At 35.8% G+C, this 10,192-nt stretch overlaps 1 protein-coding gene across 1 annotated transcript; it reads left to right on the top strand.

Annotated features, from left to right (window-relative positions):
• Window positions 1-256: 256 nt before the first annotated feature.
• On the top strand, window positions 257-7,055 carry LOC113283125 (casein kinase 1-like protein 10). The gene is made up of 14 exons (XM_026532280.1): window positions 257-968; window positions 1,052-1,092; window positions 1,572-1,641; window positions 1,726-1,874; window positions 2,002-2,097; window positions 3,336-3,406; window positions 4,274-4,335; window positions 4,436-4,499; window positions 4,609-4,693; window positions 4,851-4,977; window positions 5,175-5,251; window positions 5,326-5,389; window positions 5,706-5,833; window positions 6,417-7,055. The coding sequence occupies exons 1-14, from the start codon at window positions 893-895 to the stop codon at window positions 6,708-6,710; spliced, it is 1,404 nt and encodes a 467-aa protein (XP_026388065.1). The 5' UTR covers window positions 257-892; the 3' UTR covers window positions 6,711-7,055.
• The last annotated feature ends 3,137 nt before the right edge of the window (window positions 7,056-10,192 follow it).

Genomic DNA, 10,192 nt, shown 5'->3' with positions numbered 1-10,192 from the left:
GGAGATGAAACTTGAGGTAAAATATAAAATTTTTATTTATTTTAGCCACGTAGGAATCATTCCTAATAAAAAAAATATTAATAAGACCCCCACGTATGATAACTTTCACCCTTAGTATTGGAGATGCTCTAAAGGCACGAGAATACGTGGTAGGGTGAAACGGAGGTGGTCACCCTTTTGCCCAACACAAAATTCTTGGCTTTTGCAAGGAATTAAGATTGTTCCTACACGCGTTTCATAATTATAAAAGAATCAAAAAAGAAAAAAGAAAAAGAAAAGAAAAAGCTGTTCTCACCGGTTTCTGCTCCATCATTCTTTTCCCCTTGTTTTCTTCATTTTTCCTACCTCTCTCTTCTCCTCGTCTTTTGTCTTCTAAATTCGTTCAGATCATATCCAGATCCGTAAATATATCTCTCTCATAATTATCTGCACTCTCTGTAATTTTTGTACAATTTTTTTTGATCTTGTTGCTGGATTAAAGATCAGTTTTATTCGATCGATTTTTTTTAATCGCATTTGACTTAACCTTTTTTTTTCTTTTCTAACTTTTAGGAAGAATTAGGGTTTCAATTGGATATATTGGTTACAGATCCAAGATATTGAGTATCAGTTTGATTAGGGTTTCGATTTGGAGGCAAATGCTTATTTTCTAAGGTGAATTAATCTCGAGGAATTACTGGATTGCTTAAAGAAGAGGAGGAAGATTATTATTGTGGTTGAGTATGGATGAAGAAATAGGGGGGAGACTTAGTTTATCTCAATTTCATCAATGACAAGTAGGAAGAGCGAATTTGGTTGGAAAAGTTTAGCTGGAAGAAGGTCATAACTATTAATTAGAGCGGATTTTCATCTCTAAGATTGAATTAAGGGGGTAATTAACTAGAGAAAAATCATGGAAAGTGTTATCGGTGGTAAGTTTAAACTTGGACGAAAGATTGGAAGTGGATCTTTTGGCGAGCTTTATCTAGGTATGGAGATATCATCTTTATAATTTTCAGTCTCTCTATACAAATTCAGTCCTCTCATTTGTTTTTTCGTAAATTTTATTCAGGTGTTAACATACAAACTGGGGAGGAGGTTGCTATTAAGCTGGTAAGAATTACTATCCCGTTAATCATTATTTTTTGAAGAAATAGATGTAGTTCTGAGAAATTGAAGATGCCCAAGCTGTTAAACATAATGCTCCATTCTTATTTGATTGTCGTGTGGTTAAGCTGACTATTTCTCCACTGTACTTGTCATTAGATGCATTTGTTTTGAATTTGTCAGCAGATTCTTCTACACCACCTTAATGTCTACCATTTTCTTTTCTCATGCTTTAGACTGTGCAACTAGTTTTCATTTCCATTATATGTGCCAATATAAAAAATCTTGATTTGCCTTTATTTCTTCTCTCCCTCCATAGTGTTTGTGAATCTACCCCTAAAGTAGTTCGCCTTTTTGGTTATTTACTATTTAACGCGAACAAATTAACACAAGGAGATGACTTTTCTCTTTCTTTTGTTTCTTATGCCTATGTGATGTACGTTTATGAATTTATTAATTTTAATCCTTCATATGGTCATTCACAGGAATCTGTAAAGACCAAGCACCCTCAACTCCACTATGAATCCAAATTGTATATGCTCCTTCAAGGAGGAAGTAAGTATTATTTTTTCAGAAACCAACATGGTTCATTTGTTCTATTAATCAAGTCTGATAAGCTTTTACATATTTGAATTGAAGCGGGAATTCCCCACCTAAAGTGGTTTGGAGTTGAGACGGATTATAACTGCATGGTTATTGACCTTCTCGGGCCAAGCTTGGAAGACTTATTCAACTACTGCAACCGGAAGTTTACGATGAAAACAGTTCTTATGCTTGCTGATCAATTAGTGAGTGTCCATTATTTTCTGCTGAACATAGTCGATAGAGTGCATATTCTCTATTCTTACAGCAATCAAGGGGTTTTCAATTTCTTTGTGAGACACTCTTCTAATTCCATTTTCTTTGTGATTGTAGATTAACAGAGTTGAATACATGCACTCAAGGGGTTTTCTTCACCGTGATATTAAACCCGACAATTTCTTGATGGGTTTAGGGCGTCGAGCAAATCAGGTAATGGTTATGTTAAATGTACTTACTCCATAATCGCCACTTGTAACCTGTTATCTTATTGAACATATAATGCTGCCTCATGGTGGTTACATGATCTTTCTTCTACTGCCCATGGAACATGTGACTTTGTTAATTGGTTATCTTTAATGTTAATCATTTGGTTGAATAAGTAGACAAAGGAAGAAATATAATTCTTGCTTCTTCATAAGTACAATCCTCCACAAACCTGCAATTCGTTCTCTAGGACCCGCGTAGAAAAATCCGGCGTCTAGGCAAGACTAATGAAATGGCCAAATAGGTGCCAGAAATGAGGCGGTTTTCTTCTAACTGGCTGGTCGCCTAGCTCAAACTCCATAGTCCTTGACTAGTCATTCCAGGCTCCAGGCCCTCCTCATCCGCCTGGGTACCGCCTATTGAGGTTTTCTATACAGGTTGGGACTACAAAGATATGCAAGGTTACAAAAACGGCATATGTAGGTGTTGCCTAACATTTCGCACTGCTAACTGAAATTGCTAGAATTTTTTTTTTAATGCCTATGAATGGACTACTTTATAAACTATATGAACTAGTTATTGATTAGTCACACTCAAACATACCATCTGCTAATCTACTGTCCCAAGTAACAAACAAACCAACCAACTAGTTTGTCTTCTCCGAGTAGTCTCCACTTCGTTAATCTTTTCTTCACACTTGATGGCTGATGCTTGTATTTGAGTACCATTTATATCTAGGGTATCGTTGGGTTTGAATGTAAATGCATTTTATAAATTCTTTTTAAGTTTTTTCCCCAAACACATTCCAAACCGCAGTTTGGAGATTTTGCAAGCCCCAAGGGCACAAGTTTCCGACCAAGACCTAGAGACGCAAGTTTCCACCTGGAACCATAATAGGAAGCAGATGGTTGGCACCAGCTTTTCCTTAGGTATTGATGGACTGTCAACCTATGTGGTGTTAGTTTGGTTGCTTAATTACAAATCTGTTGTTCATATTGAGGTAGCCCTTATTGTGCCGGTCTTCGTTGCAACAATAACTTACTCTTTGCTTTTTGATGATCTCATATCAAAATCAATTAAAGGTGGTGGTACTTTGTCATTTCTGGCGCATAATCGGAGTTTTAGGATTAAGCTTATTTTAGATCCGCAATGGCTGTTTTAATTTTTTTTATGATGCGCCAGATTCAGTGATACCCCTGGAATCTGAGTTTGATCTCATTTACTCCATATATTCTTTACTGCAGGTATACATCATTGACTACGGCCTTGCAAAAAAGTACAGGGATCTTCAAACCCATAAGCACATACCATACAGGTACTCGATAGTTATATAGAGTATCAGATATTTAATCAGCCCTGTTAAACTGTTTTTGTTTCTTAAGTTGAACTCTTTGGTTGGGAACTGTTAGTTGTCTAAGCATATAATAAAGTGAATTTGGGCAAACAAGTTTCTCTTTCCTTTCCAGTAGAAAAGATACCTTGAAGTTAACATACTTAACCTTTTTAGAAACCAAATGCCCGTGATTCTATTCTATCATTAGTTCTTATACTGTGTAGTAAATAAAAAAATTACTATGGGGATTTGTTCCTCGCATGTAGTTGTTGTGTATAATTTGCAAAGTCAAGGATACAGAGTACATACCATTGTGAAACATTGATCTATGCTGTTGCTCTTAAGTAAAATTTATGTCAAGCAACATGTTCTTTATCATTTGTAGTAAAATGGCTGTAAATTTTGTGTGCGTACTTTTACTTTTATGATTCTTTTTGAATGTCTTCGTCAAGATGAGTGTGTCAGGTCATGGAAAAAAACAATTATCTTATTTAGATGAAGACTATGATATTATCCATCTTTTATTCTGGTATATTACACTGTAACTTACTATATTGTTCTTTTTTTCCCATAAGAATCTATGTAGGATGATTAAAATTTATATTCTATTTTCAATAAATAATATATATTTGGTTAATAGTATAACTATGTAATCGTAGGATGACTAAGTTCTCTAGAGTTAATTGAGTTATCTGTACCCTCAAACAACTGTTGTACACTTCGCTTAACCATGAATCATGATACAACATATATAACTATATAAGACATATTTGCTGTGTATGGAATCCCTGGAAGAATGTTTGTGGTCTTGCCCACGTGTCTAATCTATTGGAGTTGACTTCCACGCAGGGAAAATAAGAATCTCACCGGAACTGCTCGCTATGCAAGTGTAAATACTCATCTTGGAGTTGGTAAGTACAGTAGTAGTTCAGTCAAATTTGTCTAGAATCGGCTTTCACTGGTGTAATACTGCAACTGAATCACGTATTTGTTCATTCTATTACATCTCAGAGCAAAGCAGGAGAGATGATCTGGAGTCTCTTGGTTACGTGCTGATGTATTTTTTAAGAGGAAGGTTGAATTTACAATTCTATCCTTTAATTTCCATTAATTTGGCCTTCTTCCTAAAACTTCTGGGTCGTTCTGGTAATGAGGTTAACTTTCTTTCGATTTATTCCTCTCAGCCTTCCCTGGCAGGGATTAAAAGCTGGAAATAAGAAACAAAAATATGACAAGATCAGTGAAAAGAAGATGTTAACTCCCATAGAGGTAATGCACTCAGTACCTCTGATTTTCTTATGATCAAGTACTGTTAAACAATTATGCGCTGTGACTAGTCTTTCTTGTTCTTCCTTGAATCATCTTTAGTTTTGTGTTTGATTTGTATTCTTGGTGAATCAACTTTTATTCATGCAATTACTTACAGGTGCTCTGCAAGTCGTATCCTTCAGAGTTCATATCATATTTCCACTATTGTCGATCACTGAGGTTTGAGGATAAGCCAGATTACTCGTATCTGAAGAGGCTTTTCCGTGATCTATTTATTAGAGAAGGTAAAGCCAATTTTAGACAAGCTTTTGACCAACTCAAACGTTTGCATGTTGGATTTGACTCTAGGTCTAGGTCCTGCTCCCGAAATTCCAATTTTAATAATATTAATTCTATATGTTAACAGAAAATGTAGTTCATGTTGTGATCTTGTTGAAAGTTTCTGACCTACAAAGTCATGGCGTCATTGTTGCATGTGCAGGTTATCAGTTTGATTATGTCTTTGACTGGACTGTATTGAAGTACCCCCAGATTGGCGCAAATTCTAGAACAGCAAGGGTTAGTGCGTCCAGAGTTGTCTTCGGTCTCATTTCACCTTTCAATACATGTTTCATACTTGCGTCTGTTTTCAGGTGCCTAGTGGTAGAGTTGGCACGAATGCAGGACCTTCTGCTGAAAGAGTAGAAAGACCTACAGGTCTGTTCTTCCTTCCCTATCCTACAATATATCTTGGACTCCATTCTTGCATATATTGTTAAACTATACTGGTTTTGCTCGATTTTATGATAGAGTAACTTTACCAGTGGGTAGTGGAAGAGCTTTTTAATCGTAATCAAAGTTAAACTTTTTAGTAGGATCTCGTCTTAGAAGTTTACTTTGCCCGAACTCTGTTTGTCATGGTATCAGTTTAGTGTCGGAGCACATGTTACTTAAATACTGTATAGACACAATCTTAGCATCATATCTTATGAACTGATCGATGCTGATGTTCTAATTAAATTCTTATTTCTAGTGGGGCAAGAGATTCGCGAAAGATTTTCAGGTGCAGTAGAAGCTTTTGCTAGAAGAAACAGTCCAGGTCCCAATGCACATGCTGATCACAAGAACAAGAATCCAGAGGATTCCTCAACATCGAGAGAGGTGATTGATTAATTCATATTGTACAAATTTGTGCTGTTTGTTTGTGCAATTTTCATACATTACTTTTTGTCAATTTTACATCTGTCACTCAAGGAAGGATCATTTCCCATGTTAAACTCGTGTTCACATGTAGTGCCGGATGGAGCTACACGTGGTTTAAATTAAGTGACACACAGTAATCGGCAAACTTCTTGATGGTGTTTTAGGGTGATGAGATCCTTGTGAACTTTAATAAAGATGAAAACTCGTGAGAGGATAGTCTATCAAATTATTTAGAGTAGGCCTCTTTATATGAGCATGTGAACACTCACATATAACCATGGCAGTTTATTACCTCACAACTCATACTTTTCTGTAATATGCACCAAATATTTTCCCCTGGGATGTATCATGTGTGATGGGTATGATAAGAGACATCCTGATGTCCAAGTAAGATAAAATTTATAACGAAAATTTAGCAAAGGACTCTCCCTGTAAGATGGTCAGTATTATATGCAATGAGCTTGAGGAAGGTCCAATGATTGCGGGTTTGCTTTACATGAGGTTGCATTAATATCATTTGCCTTCTCGTTACTTTTGTCAGGTACTTGATTCTGAAAAGTTGCGAACTTCATCTAGGAATGGCAGTTCTTCAAGGAGAGCAATTGCATCAAGCAGCCGGCCTACTTCTTCTGGTGAGCCTAGTGAGAGTCGAACAAGTCGAATACTCTCAGGCAGCAGCAATCGCCTTTCAACTGCACAAAGGACGATTCAACCTGGGCTGGAATCCAAATCAACATCACTCTCTCGCACCGCTGGTTCAAGGGGTAATCGGGATGATCATCTTCGAAGTTTCGAGCTTCTCTCAATTGGCACAGAGAGAAGAGGAAGTAAGTAGCGAGAATCAGGAATCATCCAAATTTGGTAATAACTTGTTTCCCTTTTATTAATTCAAGGGAAAGATCCCTGTGCTGTTTGTACAATTAGTTTTCCAAGCATTTTAAATACCTCCGATATATGTATATTCACAAACTCTTTAAGTTTCCGATTTTCTTAAAGCCAAATTTGGAATCCATTCGCCCATCTTCATTTCTCTTGGATGAGTATTTCCTGTAATCTTTTTTTTTTTGTTTTTGTTTGTGTCTTTGAAATTCCGTTGTAGTTTTTCTTCCTCCAAGAAGAGGAAGATCACCAAGATCACCTCTTTTGGGGAATCGCTGAAATGAAGATGTTTCTTGTTTGAGACTGGTTCCAGAGCAGTTGAAATAAATTGTACTATCATTCATATTCTTTGCATAATTCCTTTTGAACAAACACTTGATTAGTGATTTTGCAATCAGTTTCCATAACAGCTTAGCTGGTAGATGGTACGTCTACTATCATCCGAAATCACTGTTGGCTAAATAAAAGAAAGAGCCTGCCTATTACTAGTAAAGTAATGAGCCGGCCTGTTACTGTAACAAAGTTAATACTAGTATTTTTAGAAGGTTATTATCGAGGCGTCACACTCCTTTAGAGGGGCTTCACCTAATAAGACAAAAACGGGTCACCCATAAGTAATATCAAAAATCCCTTATCTCAAATAATTTTGTAATGACCAAACAACCCTTATTTAGTTAATTTTAATTTTAATCTAATTTAATTATTATCTAATCAAAATTAAGAAGATGATTTTGTCATATATTTGTGAATTCTGATTTTGTGGAAAAAAACTAGAGAAAAGAGGAAAAAGAAAAAAATTGAAAATTTCTTTCAAAACCTAGATTTTTGATTCACTCAACAAAAACAGATGAAACAAGTTATCAATTCGAGGTGGGTGAATCTTTGTATGATAGAGAAAACAAGTTTTACATTCCTCATGTTGGAGACCAAGAGATGGATGATTTGTTAGATGGTAGAGAGGGTTTAACACAAAGTGATGATGAATCTCAACCAATTGAAGGAATAATTCAACAAAGTGAAGAACCAATGGTTGAAAATCAACAGGTACACCTCTAAACTATCTCCCATGGGTTCAATTTCGCTCAAAACTAGCTTAAGTACGCAAAAAGTTTGAGATTTTTAAACTTTCATGGAAAATTACGGTTGGGTTTAGCTTCGTTGCCAACCTTAATTTAGGTTTACGTCTAGGTTTTGGAAGAACTCCAAACCGTAACTGGTTTCCAATAGGACAAAATTGAATTACGTTGGTAATATGTCATGCCAAACACTTCAAAAACCCAGACGTGGGAGAATACGTCTGGAAAAAAATTTCACGAACCTAGACGTAGAAGATTAAGTCGGAAAGTTTACTTCGCGAACCTAGACGTAGAAGATTACGTCTGGAAAAATTACATCACGAACCTAGACGTAATCCAATTTGAAGCTTCTTCTAAAAACATCCAGGAAGAATTACGTCTAGGTTAGCCTATAAGATAAACCTGGACGTAAATTCATTTTCTACGGTTGTAATTAAAAGGAACCTGGACATGATTTCAATTTCTACGGTTGGAATGAAGAGAAACCTGGACGTAAAGCAACATGCAAACTAATTCTACGGTTTGAATTCATCCAAACCTGGACGTAAGTTCTTCAAAAACTGAAATTACGGTTGGTGAACCTAGACGTAATCGCAACGATGAAGTGAATTGAAGTTGAATTGAATTGAAATTACTGAGAAGGAAGAGGAGCAGTTTTTTTGTGAATTATAATAGAAAAATTAGGTTTTTAAATTTCTATTTTAGTTCAAGGGTAATCTAGACATTTTGTTTATGTGTTAGGATATCCCATAACCTCTTTTTTGGACACTAAAAATCCAAGTGAAGCCCCTCTAATGGAGTGTGACGCCCCAATAGTAGCCTTCTATTTTTATGTAGGGGGTTAAGTAAACCAAAAGCAAACAATGCATAAAGTCAGACCTTCCATCAAATTCATTTTTTGTTTCCTAAAATGAACAATTGATTTTTTTTTTTTGTAAGTTAAAAATGCATTCCAAACCAACTAACTTAGGGAGTTAGTAACCCTTACAAAATTGATAGTAGAGCCATCTAATGTTGGCAAAGGGTCTCAACCCTAACATTAGATTTATCTACTTCTAAGGCTTGCACAATACAAGACGGGGGTACATTCCTCCAATTAACAAGAGTACGAAAATGTTTAGCCTCTTTAGCCAGAATATCGGCGGCATTGTTTACTAATCTAGGAACATAAAAAAAAAACCCAAATTTTTTTGACAGAGATTAACTCTTTTTACTTCATCCATGATCTTCTGATTTTGCAAAGTGATTTGAGATGGTTTCCCATTCAGGTAATCAAAGAGGTTCTTACAGTCACCTTCAACACTGAAATCTGTTATTCCTTCTTCCACTGCCCAAGATACTGCTTGTAAGAGCCCTAGAGCTTCTGCTTCTTCTGGGGTTGTGGCTGAGATAGGTCCTGCTCTGCCCTGTTCGAAGTTCCCTGCATCGTTTCTGAGAATTAAAGAGAAGCCTGCTGGTGCATTCAATGAAGTCCAGGCTGCATCCAGGTTACGATTTTTTCTTGAGAAGATCTAGGAGATGACCATCTAGGTTTTTCATTTAAACTAATAGGGGTATCTTTAGTTAGATAGTTGTCTTTGTACCAAAAACTCAAATGTCTTTGTATTTCTAGTGCTAATTGAGTATGAGTTTGCTGTTTCTTTTCAAATGTCCTGTTACATCTTTCTTTCCAAATGAACTATACTTTTGTCAAAATAATTTCTAGAGGAACAATTGGGTTGTCCTTTCCTAACCAATCTTTGCAAATATCTAAGAACTTTTTGGATCTATCATAGTTTATATCTACCGAGGAAGGCTCAGATGCCCAAACAGATTTGGCATAAGGACAGTGAAATAAAAGATACTATATGGATTCATGTTCTACACAACCAAAAGTACAGTTAGGAGAAAAATCCTCCATAAATCTAGATAACTTAAGGTTAGTAGAAACTGCATTTTGCAGGCACTTCCAAATAAATATTTTAATTCTTTGAGAGGTATTTAAGTTCCATATACCTTTACAGAAAGAATCAGGTTGCCCTAAGTTATAGTGATTCACAATTCTTTCATTTAGCTTATTATACATTGATTTAACTGTGAATTAACCTGAGTTAGTAAGAATCCATCTAAGGGTATCTGATTTAGCATTTAAGTTGTTATCTAAGGTAATTCTAATGTTGTATATCTGACTAGCAATATGTCTAGGAAACAAATCATGGATTAAAGAAGAATTCCAATTTCTTGAGATAGGATCAATTAGATCCTTTACAAGGGATAAAAAAGAGTTAGCAGGAGTTTTGAAATTACTGAGATTCTCTTCCAATCGGGGAATCCAATTATCATCCCAAATATTTATCTTGTTACCATCTCCAACTTCCCATAT

The sequence above is a fragment of the Papaver somniferum genome, chromosome 5 (assembly GCF_003573695.1).
Source record: "Papaver somniferum cultivar HN1 chromosome 5, ASM357369v1, whole genome shotgun sequence".
Taxonomy (NCBI): Eukaryota; Viridiplantae; Streptophyta; class Magnoliopsida; order Ranunculales; family Papaveraceae; genus Papaver; species Papaver somniferum.
This window is presented reverse-complemented; position numbering and strand designations above follow the sequence as displayed.